This window comes from Podarcis pityusensis, assembly GCF_964106645.2.
Source record: "Podarcis pityusensis genome assembly, chromosome: 15".
NCBI classification, from domain to species: domain Eukaryota; kingdom Metazoa; phylum Chordata; class Lepidosauria; order Squamata; family Lacertidae; genus Podarcis; species Podarcis pityusensis.
This window is the reverse complement of record NC_138040.1, coordinates 15,785,349-15,806,206: the sequence shown is the minus strand read 5'-3', so window position 1 is coordinate 15,806,206 and position 20,858 is coordinate 15,785,349. Positions and strand designations below refer to the sequence as shown.

Here is a 20,858-nt window from a genome sequence, read left to right as displayed (position 1 = left end):
TTTAAAACTCATCTTTTTTTCCTAAGGCCTTTGGGGCTGGTTAGCGAGTTTTATTATACACGGTGCTGTGGATTGTGAATTACACATTTTAAAGCATTGATTTTTTATTGTTTAAATTTGTTGTTTGGGGCTGCATACCCTCCAGGGTGGAATTTCTTATTCTAATTGTGTACAGAGCCTTGTACATGGGTGGAACTATAATAACTCAATCATCATCGTCATCTCATTAATAGCAACGACGACTAAAACAATACCACTAGTAGTAATAGTAGTAGTCATCATCATAATGACACAAATGCTAAGAGCTGCCATATCTTTTGTGGCTGAACAGCGGCGGAGCAAGCCAATCGGGCGCCTGGGGTGGCGCTTGTGCCCTGTGCCCAGGGACGGGGCCTCCGAGGAGTCTGCCTGCCTCCTCCCACTCAGCCGCCCTACAACTGTGGGGGAGACGGCAGGCGGACCATTTGGAACCTGCAGGTGCCCAAGCCACAGCGCCACTCCCAGGAGAGACACGTGGCTTGGGCGTGCTGCAGGCCCCGGCATTTTGTCACCCCCCTCAGTGGTGAGACCCGGGGCGGTCAGCCCCCATCGCACCCCCTTCCTTCTCCCTGCGGCTGAAATCAAAGGGCAGAGTCTGGGAGATCATAGGATGGAGCCTTGCAGGGCAAGGGCCGGATCTAGTATTGATAGGGGGCAAAGTCAGGCACTGCATGCTGGATCAGCTGATTTGGGAACTCTGTGTTTGCACTGGAAGCGCCACAGCTGTTGGGATTCCCTGGACTGAGATGGATGTATTTTGGGATGGATGCAATGGATGGGTGTGGGGTGTTTCTCATGGGGGGAAGGAGAATGAGCCAGCTCTCCCTAGTCGCCCAAATGCATCCATCCTGACAGCCATGGGGGTTCTGAGGCTCCTGCAAAGCCCCTCTGCTTACCTCTTGGGTGTGACGCTGCACTAATTTGGTCCCTTCTCTTTCTCGTCCTTGCCACCTCCTGACCGCCCATCTCTCCAACCTCTTCCCTGCTTGGGACGATGCCTCCTTGAACCCACCAGACGAAGAGGTAAGAGGGACCTTCTGTGTGACGTTCCCTTCAGCAGTTTAGTATTTGAGTGACTTGCCCGCCCAGTTGGATTGGACCCAACCCCCTTGAGGGAGGTAAGGTCTGCTCTTTTCTTCAGGAGGTACAGGGTGGATTAAAAGTAGACAGCAAAATAGTAATTTTCTTACCCTTAAAGATCACACTTTAGGTTTGGTCCCCAAGCTTTTGGTTCCCTAAACTCACCCCTAGGGCCCCTTTAGAAAGTGTTATTCATAATCACAGATGGCAAGACCCGCGCAGGAAGATCATAACAGAACACAATTCAAAATGGTAACAATTCTTTTCACATTTAATCAAAAGAGAATTAGAACTATTTGGTCAAATTAATTCAACAGAACTGAGGATCCAGGGATGCTAGCTTGGAGGGGGAAAAGTTGAACTCTCAGAAAGTTATTCTATGCTAATTCATAATTTGTGCATATCTGACTAACGGATGGTTCTCCCGTTAGTCAGAGAGTACATTAGGCATCTGACTCAAGTGGAAGACTCTGAGGAGGATGAAGGTGTCCCACATTGCAGAAGGGAAACCTAGGTTTCCACACCCCATTCAAAATGATGGCTTCTGACCTACAAAGCTCTTGATGGCTCAGCACCCCAATATCTTCTGGAACGCCTCTCCTTGGCTATGAGCCCAACCAGACTCTTAGGTCTTCATCTTGACACCCTTCTCTGGGAGCTTCCTTTAAGTGGAGACTCAGAGGGTGATGGCAAGGGAGAGCAGGGCCTTTTTGGTTGTGGCACCCTGCCTGTAGAACACTCTCTCCCCAGTGAAGTCTGCCTGGTGCTGTCCTTGACATCTTTTCTGCCCCCACTCTTAGACCTTTGTTGGGCTATGATGATGCCGTTTGCTGTGAGTTTGAGCTGCTGAACCTTGTCTCTGCCATGGGGGGGGGGGGTGCTTTGTAGATTTCAATGAGCTGTGTGTGTTTTTATTCTAAAGTATTTTTGGGCTATGCTGGCGCTCAGAGGTGCATTGTAAGTCACCCAGATATCATCTATTGTGCGACAAGTGGCTGACAAGTCATAAGGATTTATTTATTTAATTTATTTATTCCAGGTGGGGCAGGTGTGGGGTGGAGGTGTAAATAACTATTAGGCTCTCACAACAACTCTATGACTAGGTTAGGCTGAGAGGGCACGACTGGCCCAAGGTCACCCAGTGAGCATCATTCAAACACTGATCTCCCAGGACCTAGTTTGACACTGATAACCACACCACACTGGCTCTCATACCAATAATAATAATAATAATAATAATAATAATAATAATGCCCTCAGGGATACTGTCTCATAGCCAGGGCTGCTTGCCTAGTTGCCCATCTTAACAGTTGCCTCTCAGTTCCGTTGCAAGATATGACCATTTTGGCTAGTATGGCATTCATAGCCATATTATGAATTTATCTTCTTTTAAAACCCTCCGGGTTAGTGGCCATCTTTGCCTCCTGCGGGAGCGAGCGCCACAGTTTAACTCAGCATTGCATGAAGAAGTCCTTTCTTTTATGTGTCTTGAATATTCCAACATTCAGCTTCATGGGATGTCCATGATGAGTTCTAGTGTTATGAGAGAGGGAGATAATCTTCTTCCGAATTTATTCCCTTCATTTTCCAACCTGAACAGCCTTCAGGTGTGACCAGTTGGCACATGCAGAGCAGTTGTGGAAACAGGTCTGACTGGGACCCATGTGGCCAGTTAGATGCATAGAATCGCAGAATTATAGAGCGGGAAGGAGCCCTTCTGCAACGCAGAAATCATAGCTGAAGACTCCCTGACTGGTGGCCATGCAGCCTCTGCTTATAAACCTCCACCAACTTCCAAGTGAGTCCATTCCACTGTTGAACAGCTCTTACCCTCAGAAAGTTCTTCCTAATGTTTAGTCGGAATTTCCATTCTTGTAGCTTGAATCCATGAGTTCAAGTCCTACCCTCCAGAGCCGGAGAAAACAAACTGGCTCCGTCTTCCATGTGACAGCCCTTCAGATATTTGAAGATGATATTATCATATCACCTCTCAGTCTCCTCTTCTCCAGGCTAAACACCCCCAACCCCCTTCACCGTTCCTCATAAGGCTTGGGTCTCAGGCCCTTTTCCGTCTTCAGTTGCCCTCATCCGCACATTTCCTATCTTATGTCAATAGAAAAGGGATGCAAGCAATCTGAGTTCACCCGGTAGGTGGCAGTGTTGACTTAACAACTGGCAAGGCATTCTTCTGCCAGAATCCTCTTCAATCTTTTTGTTTTCTATACGTTGTGGAGGCCACCAAGGTTGATGGCTGCAGGATTAGCCAGCAGGAAGACTCTCTTCTAATTGACTTCTGTTCTGAGGGTGGACAAGTTTTAATGACAGTAAAATAGTGCACTTTTAAAAAAGGAAATGAATATTAAGGAACTTGTAATTGAAGCTTCCTCTGCCACATCCGGTGGGAACAGATTTTGACAGTAGAGCAATCACAAGGGGCAATTAACAGACGTTGCTAGTACCAGGCGGAAACTTAAACGATGTTGCTGGAAACCATTGGGGACTGGAACTTAAAATCCTAGAATTATAGAGTTCAAAGGGACCCTAAGTGTTCATCTAGTTCAACCCCCTGCAATGCAGGAATCATAGCTATAGAATCCCTTACTTGTGGGTATAAGGATCTTGGCCATGGGGCGGAGGTTTTTCCTTGATCACATATAGCCCTTCAAACGGGGTCCCTTAACAAAACCTTGGTGTGTGGGTATTAGAGCCATTATCCCATAAAGCTTAGAATTGTCTGCACAGACTGGCAGCAGCTCTCCAAGGTTTCCTTTTGGCACCTTTCCCACTCCTACTTAGAGATGCTGGGGATTGAAACTGGGGCCTTCTGGATGCAAAGCAGGTGTCCTAAGACACAGGAATGTAGGAAACGGCCTTACGCCAAGTCTGACCATTGGTCCATCTAGCTCACCGCTGCCTGGCAGTGGCACTCCTGGATTTCAGGCAAGGGGGTCTCTCTGAGCCCTACCTGGAAATTAAGGGAAGTTTAGGGGATTTTTTAATGATTGAAGTTTTAATGTATTTTTAATCTCTGTTGGAAGCTGCCCAGAGTGGCTGGGGAAACCCAGCCAGACAGCGGGATACAAATAATAAATTATTATTATTATTATTATTATTATTATTATTATTAATCTGGTTCCTTCTACATGCAGAGCAGATGTTCTGCCTCTGAGCCTCACCCCTTTCCCAGCCTGTGGCTGAGCAGGGAGAAACAACAAAAGTTAGCATCTCTGCTCAGTGTCTAACTTCATGTGATTTTATTTATTTATTTTTAAAAAAGGTTTTGATCATTTTAAAGTGCAATCAGCACTAGACAGCAAGAGAGTTCCTTCTACCTTTTAATATCTCTTCCTTCTCCTTTGTTTTCCATTCCATTCCTTCTCCCACCTGGTTGTCTGTTTTTTTTACCTCTCAGCAGTCAATCAACATTTTGTAGTGACTGAGCATGCTCAGTCTTTAGTCAGCTATTATTATTTTTTGCAAAAGTATGCATGCGTCTCCCTACCCTTAAGTCTGCTGGTCCCGTGCCCTTGCAGGTGAGAGTTGTGCTTCTGTCTGCCTATCAGTGGACTCCCCTCCCCTGAATTTTGAAAACAAAAATTGAATATATTAAAAACCCTTGGGTGCCACCTCTGTTTTAATTCCCCTTCTGGCTAATTGTGCCTATGCAAGGCCACAGAATTGCCTGAGGGCTTCAAGGTGGATGTGCCACTCTGACAGGTATACTAATGGACCTCATCAGGAAGAGCTTCACCTGTTGAATTGTTGCACATCTGGTGCAACAAAGGTACAAGAGCAAGGTTGGTTTATTAAAAATAAAATAAAAATTAAGCAAGGCTGGCTTAAAAGGGATGGAGAACATAAGAACATAGAATCATAGAATTGGAAGGGATCACGAGAGTCATCTACTCCAACCCCCTACAATGCAGGAGTGTTTTGCCCAATATGGGACTTGAACACACAACCCTGAGATTAAGAGCCTCATACTCTATCAACTGAAGGGACACGGGTGGCGCTGTGGGTTAAACCACAGAGCCTAGGACTTGCCGATCAGAAGGTGGGCGGTTCGAATCCCCGTGACGGAATGAGCTCCCATTGTTCGGTCCCAGCTCCTGCCAACCTAGCAGTTCGAAAGCATGTCAAAGTGCAAGTAGATAAATAGGTACCGCTCCGGCGGGAAGGTGAACGGCGTTTCCGTGCGCTGCTCTGGTTCACCAGAAGCGGCTTAGTCATGCTGGCCACATGACCCGGAAGCTGTACGCCGGCTCCCTCGGCCAATAAAGCGAGATGAGCGCTGCAACCCCAGAGTTGGCCACGACTGGACCTAATGGTCAGGGGTCCCTTTACCTTTACTCTACCAACTGAGCTATCCCAGCACCCTGTTTTCACAGTAGCCATCCAAATGCCTCTTTTGGGAAACAGGCAAATAGGATTTGAACACAAGCCCTCTCCTCTTCTGCAGTTTTTAGCATCTGGTATTCAGAAGCATCCCTGTCTCTGACTGCATAGGCATTCTGGCTATTAGCCTTCAATGGCCCTCTCCTCCATGAATTTTCAAAGCCATTTGGGTTGGTGGCCCTCACTGCCCCCTGTGGGAAGCATGTGCTACGTGAAAAAGGTGTCTGGGGACAACTGCAAGAATGGATAAGATGAATGTTGCTCTGCAGTCTGGGTCTCTGCAACAGGTCTGGCCCTGCTGGGTTTAGCTGTTGGGAAGAGAGGCCTGGGCAGCGGGCCAGATCCTTCCCAAAATAAAATCAGGCCTCTGTAGATAATTATAGCTCTACCCATGAGCCACGAGCTGCTGCAGCCTCCCTCCCTTCCCAGGAAGCTGGGCTTAAGGGTGGTCCATCCCATGAGTAGGGGGTGTGACAGGGAGGGGGAGGGGAAAGGGGAGGAATTTGATTCTGTTTGCATTTAAAGGCAAACCGACCTCATTTGCACTTGGTGAACTGAAATGCAACTTTCCCTTGGAATCCTCTGAATTTTGCCAAGCAGTTCGGCAGCAAAGTGTGCAAAAATGCGTATGCTGTGGGCAGGTATGCATAAAAGAGCATATAATCATGAAAATAACATGCAGAACAAACATTAGATGATGGAAAAATTGCTTCATAAAAATATGTATGTTTATTTGGTGAAAATGAGGTGGCTGAACGAAATGCCCCGATTCAGTTCCTAACAGTCCCAGACACACAAAATGAAACTGCTGAACATCTGCTGACTTGTTTATTTTAACAAGTGTTAAAAAGTATGCTTTCTGATTGTTGAGTTTTATTATACTTTGTAACCTAATGGTGTTACGTTGTGTATGTAAACTGTTGCACTAAATCAAATGCTGCGGGCCTTAAAGACCAATAGTGGCACCTTAAATTTGGCTCAGAAGCAAACAGGCAGCCTGCATCATGGGCGCAGGATGGGTGTGATAGGATCAGCGCACCTGGCTCCTACAAGTCTGCCCTAGTTGAAGCTTCCATACCATCTCCAAGGGCAGCCCCATGCAAAATGCACTGCAGTAATCCAGCCTAGATGTAAGCAAAGCACCCACCTTCTTCTGGTTTGGTGGCTGCCGGTGTGCCAGCTGAAGATGGTACAGAAACCAGCCCTGGCACCTGAAGAAGGGCATGCCTCCTCCATTCCACAGGCTTCTCCTGCCTTCTCCCTGGGCCACTGGACTAGTGATATGCAGTGGGAGATGTCTGGTGGCTTGGGGCAAGTCTGAGCTTTGGCCCTATAGGCCCTGGCAGTTGGGGTAGGGTTTCCTTGGGGGATTCCTGTTGGACAGCCTCAGGCAGGGTAGCCTCCTCATCTCCAGTGGTCAGCTCAGAACCTGGAACCTCCCTCTGGTGCCTCTGCTGTGTCCCTGTGTCCAGATCACTGCTGGATCCAGAGTTGTGAAACCCGGCCACTGATGACACCTGAGACTGAGATTGAGTCCAGGAGCCTCCTCAGAACACCAGTGGAATGTTTGAGCCCACAGGGACATTTGCATTGGTCAGAGACCACGGACTCAGCTATAAAGCTATACCTCGGGTTACAGCCGCTTCAGGTTGCGTTTTTTCAGGTTACGCACCCAGCAAAACCCGGAAGTAGCGGAATGGGTTACTTCTGGGTTTCAGCAGTCACGCATGCGCAGAAGAGCTAAATCGCGCTTTGCGCATGCGCAGAAGTGCCCGAATCGCAACCCGCATGTGTGCAGATGCGCCGCCGCAGGTTGCAAACGTGCATCCCGCAGAGATCACGTTCGCAACCCGAGTGCCCACTGTACAGCTGCAAATATAACGTTTTAAGTGCATTTTACAAACGTGACACCAGATGGAGATGGTGAGCTTATGGCAAATTCCATATATTTTCCAAAACGCTTTTAAAAAGAGCATTTTCACCGTGTTTTTTATATGTGTCTAGATTCCACCTTTGTTGCGTATCTAATCCAGCAGGGCTCTGGATAGGATATAGGATGGGGGAGACCTGACTTGACAGTAGCACATGTGAAAATATCTAGGGGTCTTAGTAGACCACAAGCTTGACATGAGTCAACAGTGTGATGCAGCAGCAGAAAAGCTAATGCTATTCCAGGCTGCATCCACAGAAGTCTAGTATCCCGGTCAAGGAAAGTAATAGTACGGCTCTATTCTGCCTTGGTCAGACCACACCTGGAGTACTGTGATCAGTTCTGGGGACCCCGGGTCAAGGAGGATATTGACAAGCTGGAACATGTGTAGAGGAGGGCAACTGAGATGATCAAGGGTCCGGCAACCAAACCTTATTTATGAGGCACAGTGAAGGGAGCTAGGTAAGTTTAGCCTGGAGAAGAGAAGACTGAGAGGTGATGGGAGAGCCATCTTCAAATATCTGAAGGGCTGCCACATGGAAGATGGAGCAATCTTCTTTCCTTCTTCTCCAGAGGATCCAAACCAGTGGATTCAAACGACAAGAAAGCAGATTCTGACTCAACATTAGGAAGAACTTTCTGACAGTAAGAGCCGTTTGACTGTTGAGCGGACAACCTCCAAAGGTGGTGGCATGTCCTTTGTTGGAGGTTCTTAAGCAGAGGCTGTTTGGTCATGTGTCGGGGATTCTTGAGTTGTGATTCCTGCACTGCAGGGGATTGGACTAGATGATCCTTGGAAGTCCCTTCCAACTCTCCAATTTTATGATGATGATCAGGATGGTGAAGCTCGCTGCTCAAAAGAAGATTTGTGCTACCTGCTTCTGGGTTGATTGCCATTTCTTCTCCTGCTTCCCCAGCAGGTGCTACTTTGATTTGCTCGGGCTCCAAATGCTGCCACTGACAGCCTCCAACTGTGACTACTGCCAGCTCCCCCTCTTGGCACTGTGTGCCAAAGCATCTGTTGCAAGCATCCCACATGCCAGGCTCCTTGCATAGTTTCTGACTGGCTGTTCAGCTCTTTACGGCACGCCGTCCCCGTTGGCGGCTTTGGAGAGATTGTGCCTGCATTTTCAGCACATCGCCATGTGCCGTTTGCTGCCTGCCGTGTTTTGCTACCTGCAGCCGATTTCCAACTAGCCTTACATGCTGCCAGGGTTGTCACCTGTGATGGTGCTAGGCTTCTCCCTTTCTCCAAGGGCCAGCCCTGCTGCAAGGCAAGTAGATAAGCAGCTGCCCAGAGCCACAGATTTCAAGGGCCAGAGCACAGTGGGATGCAGGCTGCTGGGATCTGGCAGGCAGCATCCTCTAGGAAGGCCTCCTCTCTGCAAGCCCTGCTGAAGTCAACAGGAGCACAGCAGGGCATAACAATGTGCTGCACACATGTGCCTGTGGGTTTTCCCCTCCTTTTCCACACCAGGTGCCAAAATGTGGCTATTTTCACCAGGGAGGGTGTGTGCACTTCCTCTGGCAAATGGGCACATTTTGCAAAGGTGCAGAACGGCGGAAATTGGGGAAGGGCCATAGTTCAGCAGCTGGGCATCTGCTTGGCATGCAGACCGTCCCAGCTTTAATTCCCAAGGGCATCTCCAAACAGGACTGGGGGAGGGGGAAAGACTGCTGCCAGTCAGTGTTGACACTATTGAACTAGATGGACTAGTGGCCTGGCTCAGCATCAAGCAGTATCCTGGGTTCCCCATTACAGTGCAGCACCAGAGTCATGAGATGTGCCCTGGCATGAGAACATAAGAAGAGCCCTGCTGGATCAGGTCAATGGCCCACCTAGTCCAGCATCCTGTTCTCACAGTAGCCAACCAGATGCCTGTGGGAAGCATGCAAGCACGATTCGAACACAAGTTGTGAGGTAGGAGAGCTGAAAAGAATGCCAATACTGTATAGCTCACATCTTGCAACCAATGTGCCCTTTGGGCTGCAGATAGTACCTGGGTGAAGATAAAGGTAAAGGGACCCCTCACCGTTAGGTCCAGTCGCGGACAACTCTGGGGTTGCAGCACTCATCTTGCTTTACTGGCCGAGGGTGCTGGCATACAACTTCCGGGTCATGTGGCCAGCATGACTAAGCCACTTCTGGCGAACCAGAGCAGCGCACGGAAACACCGTTTACCTTCCCGCCGGAGCGGTTCCTATTTATCTACTTGCACTTTGACGTGCTTTTGAACTGCTAGGTTGGCAGGAGCAGGGACCGAGCAATGGGAGCTCACCCCGTTGCGGGGATTCGAACCGCTGACCTTCTGATTGGCAAGCCCTAGGCTCTGTGGTTTAGACCACAGCGCCACCCGCATCCCACTACCTGGGCAGATGAGTCTAAAAAAGCCTGGGACAAAAATTTTCACGGCCCTCTAGCGGTTATGGTGGCTCATTTACCAGAAGTAATGTGTTTAGCATTAACTCTGGAAGTGTATACTCGATTCTGACCAAACTAAACTTCCTGGTGTCTGGAAACCAAAGAGGCACATTGATTGACAGATGTGAATCCCACCCCCCCACTCTTCTACTCCACTACAAGGTTTCTTTCCCCTGCTGTGGTTTTTTGTAACCGGTATTGAGAACCATTGCTGCCTTCCACCACTGAAGGCAGAGCACAGCCATCCTGGCTAGTAGCCATTGATAGCCCTCTTCTCCTCTATGGATATGTCCAATCTCCCTTTGAAGCCATGCAGGTTGGTGGCCATCACTGCTTCCTGTGGCAGTGAGTTCCATAGATTAACTCTGTGCTGTGTGCAGAAGTCCTTCCTTTTATCTGTCCTGAGTCTTCTAACATTCAGCTTCATTGGATGTCCACGGTATCTAGTGTTACGAGAGAGGAAGAAAGACTTTTCTCTATCTGCTTTCTCCATGCCAAGCATAATTTTGCAAACTTCTACCATGTCTGTCCTCTTCCTTGCCTCTCCCCCCTCTTATCCAGTCTGGGTTTTGCCTTGCAAATCCAGGGGGAAGGCGCACCAGCAATGTTGCTGCTGTGGCAGAGAAATGCATCTGATCTGGAAGGCCTAAGAGGGTAATCCTCGGTAATCCCAGATCTTGGAGGAAGGCGCTCAGTGGACAGGCTACAGATTTAGACTTCCTTGGTTCTTTGCTTCCTTGCGGCAGAATCCTCTGTCCTGCCAGCTCTCTGCGAGTGGAAAGGGAAACACCCTGCTTCAAAGCTCTTGCTCTTTTCATCCCTGCCGCCCACTTTGCTGATCTCCTCATTTTGGTCTGCTCTTTCCTGCCTCCTTCACATCACGCAGTGAACCTTGCTGAACCCGAGCCGTCAGGTAGCTCAGATCGATGACCTGCAAAGCTTCTAGTCATGGCCTCCGTTTGCAGATGGAGATGGTTTACTTTCAACACCTGTACTCTGCTTTTCTGTGCTGCTATACTAACCCTGAGAGGCTTGCAAAATGTAAAACGAGGTAAATTAAAGCAGTAAAGCAACAGGGTAAACCGAGAGAACTTTGCTAAGCCTGAGCTGCTTTGGAAGCCCAGATCTAACATCCTGTAGGGTAGCTAGGTAGCTAAACAGTAGCTTTGCATGCAGAAGGTTCCAGGTTCAATGAAACCCTGGAATCTCCTGGTGGGAGTCAGAATATCCCCTACCTCAAATCCTAGAGAACCCGCTGCCAATCAGTGTAGACCAGGGGTCAGCAAACTTTTTCAGCAGGGGACCGCTCCACTGTCCCTCAGACCTTGTGGGGGGCCAGACTATATATATTTTTTTGGGGGGGGTATGAACAAATTCCTATGCCCCACAAATAACCCAGAGATGCATTTTAAATAAAAGGACACATTTCACTCATGTAAAAACATGCTAATTCTTGGACCATCCACAGGCTGGATTTAGAAGGCAATTTGGCCGGATCCGGCCCCCGGGCTTTAGTTTGCCTACCCATGGTGTAGACGATACTGAGCTAGATAGATCAAAGGTCTGAGTTAGTACAGTTTCCCTATTTTAAAGCAGCCCTTGTAACTATGAGGCCTGGAATCTTAGCTCAGTGGTGGCAGAGCATCTGCAGTTGGCCCTGGACTCCGCTGGCAGCTACAGCAGTTCTGCACTCTGCACATGCTCTTTTCCCCGAAAGCACCTGCTTTCCCCTCCCCCTTTCTTCCAATCCTGCCTCTTCCTTTCCGAAGCAGGGACGTCCCGTTGCTCCTTTCAACAGCATCAGCCCACGCCCCGGGTTCAAATGCCCTCTGCACGTGCCCAGAGACTCCGCCCCGTTCTGGAGCCGCGGAGGGTCCCACGCTGGCTCCGAGAGAGAGAGAGGGAGCGCTGCCCACTGCCCATGCTCAGAGACACTCTGGCGTCCTGGGATCTCCGCCGCAGAGGCCCGGAGGGAGGGAGGGAGGCAGGCAGGGAGGCTCCCCCGCCCGTCCTGCCGCCGGTCACATGGCCGCCTGCTTGCCTGCCTCGGTCGGCTGCCCTAATCCGGCGCCCGGCTGGGAGAGGAACGGAGCCAGCCCCGCAGAGCTCACCTGCCGGCCCCATCCATCCATCCATCCATCCCGGCCGCTTCCTCCTGCCATGGTAAGCCTCGCGGGTGCGCGCCTGGAGCAGCGGGCGGGGGCAATCCGGAGTGACTCCGGAGCCGGGCTGGCGTTATTCGCCGGGATCCGGATGGTTGCGTAAGTGGCCGGCGCGTTCTCTGCTGCTCCGAGAGGCATCGCCCTCCCTGCTCCAGGGAAGGGATGCAGGGCGCCGCCGCCGCATCGCCGAGGGGAGGTTTGGAAGTTGGGGGGGGGGGGAGTAGACAGGCCTCTGCCCCGAGCGGCTCTCCAGAGCTGCATTTCGGAGGCACAGGTAGGAGCTCCCCTTTCTCCGTGGCCGGTTTGGCCACAAATAACCTTCTTTAGCGCTTTTTCCAGCCAGGGGAAAGGGAGACTCTGAGCATCTGCAGATTGCCTGCCTGCCTGCTTATTTATTTACTTACTGCATTTGCCCCCCAGCTTCTTTCCTCGAATGAGCTCAAGGTGGCATACGTGGTCTTCCCCTCCCCTCACAACAACCCTGTGCGGTAGGCCAGGCTGAGAGGCAGTGTGACTGATCCTCAAGGTCACCCACCCAGTGAGTTTATTAGTGGCAGGGGGATTTGAACCTAGGCCGCTGAGGTCCCACCACTCTAACCATTACAGCACCCTGGCTCTTGTAAGGCAGAGCTCTGGCCCAGTTTGCACACCACGGAAAGTCAAACTATTTATTTATTGCATTTCTGTCCCAACTTTCCTCCCAGGAGCTCAGGGTGGCATATGGGGGGGGGGGGGTTCTCTTTTATTCTCACAGCAACCCTGTGAGGTAGGTTAGGGACTGAGAGGTGGGGACTGGTGACCATGGTCAACAAGTGAGCTTCATGGCTGAGTGGGATTTGAATCCTAGCTTCTCCCATGTCCTTATTCGATGCTTTAACCACTAGGCAACACGGGTTTTTATTCCAGACATGCTGTCCTTCCTGCATCTGGAGTAAGGGGGTTAGAGAGGGGGCTTCCTCTCAGTTAGTAAGATTGGGGATTCCCCTTCTTCCGCGCCAGGGAGCAGAAACGAGGATGAGTCAGGACTGTGCTTGGCACCAGCCACAAACTGTCTAGCTCATTTTAGGCAAGGATCTGTTTCTCCTCAGCCTCAGTTTTACCACTTGGAATATGGGATGAATGGAGACAGTGTGTGTGTGTATGTGAGCCTCCCTCGCAGGGGTGTTGTATGTGCTGTGCTCTAAAGCATTTTAAATGCTCCAGAGGTGGATACTCACTGAAATCCATGAACCCAAGCTGTTGTTGATACTATTTCTGCCATTTATTTATCAGTTTATTGTATTTATTTTCCACTTTTTCCTCCAAGGAGCTCAAAGTGGCATACATGGTTCTCCTCCTCTTCATTTAATCCCTACAACAACCCTGTGAGGTTGGTCAGGCTGTGAGGGAGTGAGGCAGTCGCCCTGCTAGTTTCATGACTGGGGGGGGGGGGATATGAACCATGGTGTCTCCCAGGTCTTAGTACAACTCTCTAACCGCTATGCCACACTGCCGCTCAGCCACTTTATGCAGCAAAAAAGTCAGAAAGCAACAGAACAAAATGCATAAAAGCCAGAATTATTTTTTAAACTGTGACAATACAAAACCGACAAAGTTCTCATCCAGCAATGCATTTACTTCTTCTTACATTTATATTTCCCCCTCCCCCCCCACTCCAAAAAGCTCTAAGAGATGTTGATGGTTCTCCTCTCCCCACTGTTTCATCCTCACAACAACCTTGTGAGGTAGGCCACACTGAGAGCGGAGAAGGACTAGGCCAAGGTCACCCAGTGAGTGTTAGTAAGGAGGCAACGTCAACATTAACCAGACCTTGGCCTAGTTGCACAAACAACAGAAACATTCTTCTTTGGGACATGGGGGGGGGGGGGTTAATTTCATTTCACGGGAATCGTAGAAATGTAGGGACCCACAGAATCAGTGCAGGATGTATATATACATATGTATATGAATATGACACCCTGATTCTTGCCCTGATTTTGCCACCCTCTGGAATGAGGTGTGTGCATGTGTGTGTGTGTGTGTGTGTGAGAGAGAGAGAGAGAGAGAGAGAGAGAGAGAAAGAAAGAGAGAGACACCTTGAGGCAATCACCTCCTCCCTGAGTCGCCCTTTGGGCATTCCACATTGTTTTCCTCTCATCACTCACTTGAGCTGGCCCAAAATCTGGGTGAGACGGAGGGGCCTCTTTCTCCCAGCGTGTAACAAATGTGCAGGATTAGTGGCCGTGAGCTGGGATGGGTCACCAGAGGCATGGATGGCACACATGAAAGAACTGGGCATATTCATAGGGGGGAAGAAAGGGAGTCTCACAATGGCTGTGATGGAACCTCCAGCTTCAGAGGCAGCCTATCTCTGGATACCAAGCGATGGGATTAAACCACAGAGGAGATCTGCTATCTTTATGCCCCCTTCCTAGAGGCACCGGTTGGAAGCAGGGATATCAGAAGGGATGGACATTCAGCCTGTCCCTGTTGGGCTCTTTCTTAGGAAGACTTTGATTCATTCTCTGCACTGAAATGATCTTTGCTCTCTGTCTTTCTGGTCTTTGTTTATTTCTAAGCAGTGGGTCGTTCTCACACCACCTACCCCTGTAAGACTGCCTTGCCCCATAGATGCCCACTTGACTGCTTCGATCAGCAGAACTGCTACTATTAGAGGTGCCACACAACACCCGCCCCACATTTGTAAGAACTTGATATTTTAGCATGGCATCACCTACACTTCGGAACTCCCTGCCTATTGATAATCAGCCTTGCCTATTATTCCTGTTGGGTACCTGCTAAAAACATCTTTGCTTGAGCAAGGCTGTCCACAGGTTTAGAAAGCTGTTGCGAGTTTTAATCAATTTTAGTCTGTTGTTATTTTACTTTTTATAAAGTCTTAAATACTTACTAATTCTTCTTATTGATAATTTTATTGTGAACAGCTTTGAGTGTGGTTTTTTTTCCTTTTAATAACCATGCAGTATATAAATTTCGTGAGAAAAATAAATAAATAAGTACCTCCACCACTCATGTAATTTTCCCATGGCTTTCTACAACATGCGGAAGTTCATGCCAGAGATTCTCAATATATTTTAAAATCTCATGCAACAAGCCAGGCATTCTATGCATGTTTGTGTGTGTGTGTGGCGGAAGCAACAGTTCACTTATAAATAAATCTGGGGGCAGCGGATAGCTTCTCAAGACTTTCCAGATCTTCAACACTGCTGGCGAAAAGAGTACAGCTTTTTTGTTGTACTCTTTCACCCCCCTTTTTGAGGATCTCTTTGGGGAGAGGCAAAATATTTTAATGGATCCTGGGGGTCGGAAAACAGGGGAGGGCTGTTAACCTTCCCTCCCACCCCATTCATTGGCTTACCAGAAGCAGTTGGCTGAGCAGCGTTGGAAACAGGAGACTAGACTAGGTAGATCTCAGTCTGATCCATTGTTGCTCTTCTTATCTGAACAAGAAGGCTAAATCATTGAGATTTGCTGGTACGGACATGCCTTTAAATCAAATCCATCTGGTTCAAAACTACTTGGTTAAAAGGCATATGATTTAATCAAGCTAGAAAAATATTTGCGAATCGGGCCAACAGCCTTCCTCGCAACTCAGATTTAACAAGTTCTGCAATGCCGTTCGCTTCTGGTTGAGTTCATGGGCTGATAGGCTAAGCTGGCTGATGCTGAGACGAGGATTTCTAGGGATGAATAATATTTAAATTGACTGTTCAAAAGAGAATTGCATTGCACTGACCTCCCTGCTGACTGCTGTAAGCAACCAGCTGACATCCTGTTGACTCTGTAAGATGGCTTCACACCTGACTTTCTAATGTTTGAGGTCTTTAACACACCCGCAAGCTTATTTGAGCATATGCAGAGTGTTTTCCCCTCGTACAGTTTTGGTTGTCTCCGCTCAAAAAGAATATTGTAGAGTTGGGAAAGGTTGACCAAAATGATCACGGGGATGACTCTCCTGTAAAGAAAAGTAGCAGTGTTTGGGACTTTTTAATTTAGAAAAATGCTGAGACATGGTAGAAGTTTATGAAATGATGCCTGGCATGTAGAAAAATGTATCAAGAAAAGTTTTCCTCCCTCTCTCATAACAACCAGAATTTGTCAACATCCCATGAAGCTGAATGCTGGAAGATTCAGGACGGGGAAAAGAAAGTCCTTCTTCATGCAGTGCATAGTTAAACTGTGGAACTCACTGCCACATGAAGCAGTGATAGCCACCAACTTGGATGGCTTTGAAAGAGGATTCGACAAAATCATGGAGGAGGAGAGGGCTATCAGTGTCTCTCAGCCATAATGGCTATTCTCTGCCTCCACAGTTGGAAGGCAGCAATGCTTCTGAATGCCAGCTACCAGAAGTGCTCCTGTCCTCCAGTCCTGCTTGCTGATTTCCCACAGACATCTGGTTGGCTGCTGTGTGAACAGGACGCTGGACTGGATGAGCCAGGGGCCTGATCCAGTAGGTGCTTCTTATGTTCTTGTTAACTCAGTTCTCCAGCTAGAAGAAGGGCATTCAGAGACCAGGGATGTGATCCACATTCAAATCCTGATAGCTCCACGCTTTTGAAACTTTAGCGCTCTTCTGGCTGAGGCCAGTTCACTGGCAAGTGCAGGGCACTCTGCATATGCTCAGAGACGCTCCTGTATTGTTCCTTCAGAGGATTTGGAATCAAACTGAACAAATGGAAGCCGGCAGTAAGCTCTGGCTCCCCTCCCTCTGCCACCCAGCAGCAATGGCGGAAACCCTTTCCATCGCATGCTGTTCCAAAACAGCTGCCCCCGGTGGGTCGAAGGACATGCAGCCATTGCTGGGATGTGGCCATGCAAATGAAAGCCATGCTCTTTCTCTCTCCCCCCCCCGCGCCCATCCCACTGCCCTCTCCCCTGATCTTACAAGCCCTGTAGCAAAATACTCCATTTGCAGCCTAGATCTCGCATCAGAGTGGAAAATGGCCTCGTCCGTCCCAGAGTCAACGAATGATCAAAAGGTACTGAGCAGGCGGAGAGGAGGATGCCCAGTTTCTGGGCCTGGATCTGGCACTATTAGGGGCAGCACCTTCTTTCCTTTCGGGGCTCTGGGGGGGGGGTGGCAAGGGAAGCAAAGTCTCCACCCTCTGGGGGCCAGGGGCGTAGTAGGGAGATTTTCTGCACCAAAGCCCCGATCAACCCCACCCCTTTAAATTTAATGTTGCTTACAGGTTGACTTTCCCTCTCGAAGCTGACCGAAATTAGGTGAATAAATGAGCCCATGCACTCTGGATGCAGATATGTCCTTTATGTCCTTTAAGGATTTTGAGTGGAATCATATATTTGTAGCGTTGGAAGCGACCTCCAAAGTCATCTAGTCCAACACTCTGCAATGCAGGAATTCCTAACTGGTGGCCATTTCTGACTCTTGTTCTGAGAGCCTCGGTGGTTTTGGTTCTGGTCCATGAAAGCTCATTCCATAGGATCTCATTTTTGCAGAGCGCAGCTGCCTCTCTCGACTTTTGTTCAATTTTTAAAATGTTCATATCCTGCCTTTCTTTCATGCTGGAACCTAAGGGGGTGTACATGGTATGTGTGGTCCATGTGTTGGCCCTCACTAGGGACGTGGGGGGAAATCCGATTTAGTTTGCATTCAAAGGTGGACGTAACGAATTCACACTTTGTGAAACAATGTGCAAACTGAACTGCAACCGTCTTTCAAAATTCGCCCCTTGAGTTTTTAGCAATGAAGTTCTCCAGCTAGGTAATGTGTAGAAAAATGAATATACTATGTAAGGCAAAGTGTGCATAAGAATGCATCTGCTGGTGAAAATTGCAAGCAAAGATGCATTATATGAAGAGAAATTGCTTTGCAAAAATGTGTGTGTTAGCCAAGAATTGCATACAAAGGAGAAATTTTCACAGGGACTTAAAAAAAAAAAAATGTTCGCAAATAGACATGCAGTTATGGAGAACTGAAATGTGCAAGTGAGAAGCTACGATAAACTGAAATTGACAGATTTGCCTGCACCAACCATATTCTGGGAATTCTGCTCCAAGAGTGAGTCTTGGAAATGGTTCCTTGGCGAAAGGTTGTTTGCAGCCAGAAACATTATTGGCTTTTGTTTATTAGATTAGTTAGATTTATGTATTGCCTCACACACAAGAAGTCCCTTAGCAATTTACACCAAGATTCAGTAGACAGTAAGAAGAAGGGGGGGGGGGGTGGAGTTGCTGTGTTTGTGACTTTTTAGTTTAGAGAAAAGGAGGAAGAGGAGACATGATGGACGTGTTAAGAAATTATGCATGACATGAAGAAAGTGGATAGAGGAAAGTCTCCCTTTCCGCAATAGAAACTCAGGGACATCCTATGAAAGCAGAAGGTTGGAAAATTCAGGACAGATAAAAGGAAGTCCTGTGGAACTCCCTCCCACTGGAGGCAGTGATGGCCACCAACCTGGATGGCTTTGAAAAGAGGATTGGAAAAATTCACAGAGGAAGAGAGGGCTATTGATGGCTGCTAGCCATTGTGGCTGAGATTGGAGGCAGTGATGCTTCTGAGCACCAGTTTCTGGCAGTCGCAGGAGGGGAGAGTGTCCTTGCACCCGGGTCCTGCTTGAGGTTTTCCTGCTGGGGACTCTGGTTGGCCACTGTGAGAACAGGATGCTGGACTAGATGGGCCGCTGGCCTGATCCAGCAAGGGTCTTTTTATGTTCATAAAGCTATTAATGGCGACTAGCTAGAACGCCCTCCCTCTTTTAAAGGAAGCATGCCTCTATATACCAGTCCCTGAAGATTGCAAAGGCAGAGAGCGCTGTTTGGGTCCTACCTCTTTCTGACTAGGATTTCATGCATTGATGGGCCCAACTAGGGCTGGTTCCCAGTAGGCGGAGGTGCTGGAAACTGCAAAAGGGAGGAGACCGAAATCTGGGATGGAGAGGTGGAGAGGAAAAAGCTGAGGTCTAGAAGCTTGATGCTCTCGCAAGAATGTGCTGCTCAAAGAGAGAGCAGGAGCGCAGAATCTGTCGGGTGTGTGTTTGGTTGCTCAACCGCATGGGCCTAAAACAGTCACTCACCACTTTGCGACCTCTCCAAGGTCAGAATCGGCGAGTTTGGCTGGGATCTGGGACGCGGCAATTAGGCAGACATAATGAGTGAAATTGATTAGGGTGGATGAGCAGAGCCCCACTCCAGATGGTGCACTGTTGAGGGGGGAAGAGGAGGGAGCCATCCTGACCTCGTTCTGGCCTTGCCCCACCCCATGGCTGAGGCTCACCGCCTCTCCTGCCACTCCTGCGTCAAATGGCAACAGCCGCCTCTTTTTGGGCAGAAGGGGCCCACCCTGTAGTCGCAAAGCATGAAAAAAGTCCCCAGCATTTCCAGCTGATAAGGACAGTTTGCCTGGGACTCTGGAGAGCTGCTACCAGTCAGTGTCGACAACACTGTGCTAGATGAACCAATGATCGGATTAGTACACAGTTCTCTTTTTATATATAGGAAGGGTTGTTGCTCAGGGATAGAGCATCTATGTGGCATGTAGGAGGTACCAGATTCAATCCTTGGTACCTCTAGGTAGGGCCCAGAGAGAGATTCCCTGCCTAAAACTTTGAAGAGCTGCCTCTGCCTAGTCAGTGTAGGCAGCATTGAACTAGATCAGGTGTAGGCAACCTAAGGCCCAATCGCCTTCTCAATCCGGCCCATGGACAGTCTTCTCAATCCAGCCCACGAATCAGCGTGTTTTTACATGAGTAGAATGTGTCCTTTTATTTAAAATACATCTGGGTTATTTGTGGGGCATAGGAATTCATTCACCCCCCCCCAAAAAAAATATAGTCCGGCCCACCACATGGTCTGAGGGACGGTGGACTGGCCCACGGCTGAAAAAGGTGGCTGACCCCTGAACTAGATGAACAAATGATCTAAATAGTGCAATAGTATATCTTTACATGCAGACAGTCCAGGTCTTTTCCTGGGCATCTTTGAATAGGGCTGAGAAGAAGACCCCTACTTGGAATTGTGGAGAGCTGCTGCCAGTCAGTGGGGACAGTACTGAGGTAGATGGGCCCATTGTCTGATCTGGTGTAAAGCGGCAACAAACGTTCAAAGGGCTTGGGGGCAAGGAGGAGGTTTTCTAACTGAAGGACTTAGGTGAAGAAACAGAGTAAGAGGTGACATGGTGGAAGTTTATGAAACTTGGCGTGGCATGTTACAGGAGAAGCAGCTTCAAATACCGGAAGGGTTGTCACGTGGAAGATGGAGCCAGCTTGTTTTCTGCTGCTCCAGAGGGGAGGACCTGAACCAATCAATTCAGATGACAAGGAAGGAGATTCAACACCAGGAACAACTTTCTGATGGCAAGAACGGCCTGACAGTGGAATAGACTCCCTTGGGAGGTGGTGGAGGTTTTTAAGCAGAGGTTGGGTAGCCACACTTCAGGGATTCTTTAGCTGTGATTCCTATATTGCCGGGGGTTGGGCTAGACGACCCTTGGGGTCCCCTCCAGCTCTAAAGTTCTATGATTCGAAAAGGGACAAAAAGGCTAACATCCAGGCATGACGAGCGCTGGAGTTCAAAACATCTGGAGGGTTGCAATTGGTTCCTGATCTATGACAACAACCATCGTGGAATGAAAACATCCTCTTGCCTTCACTCCCCCCGGTGTGTGGTTTGGGTCCGGTACATTTCCAGCTGCTTTATCTTTGCTCCATCTTCTGGTTCCTGTCCCGCTTTTTTGCCGTCCCAACCACTTCTCTCGCCTCTCTTCCTGTGCCCTGCCCTGTACTCTCGACTCAGGCTGCAGAGGTGGAAGAGACCTTGCCAGCCCAGGATGACTTCACAGAGACCCAGCCCTGCCCAGCAGAAATGCCCT

At 48.9% G+C, this 20,858-nt stretch overlaps 1 protein-coding gene across 2 annotated transcripts in view; it reads left to right on the top strand.

Moving 5' to 3' along the window:
* The first annotated feature begins 11,761 nt into the window (after positions 1-11,761).
* Positions 11,762-20,858, top strand: part of LOC308464498 (septin-4-like) — a 32,063-nt gene continuing 22,966 nt past the window's right edge. Inside the window, exon 1 of one of the 2 annotated variants that reach the window (XM_080983846.1) lies at positions 11,762-12,029. In XM_080983846.1, coding sequence (XP_080839972.1) covers positions 11,892-12,029 — 138 coding nt within the window. In that variant the 5' untranslated portion in view covers positions 11,762-11,891. The remainder of the gene's footprint in view (positions 12,030-20,858) is intronic. The other variant, XM_080983847.1, reaches the window with a different exon arrangement.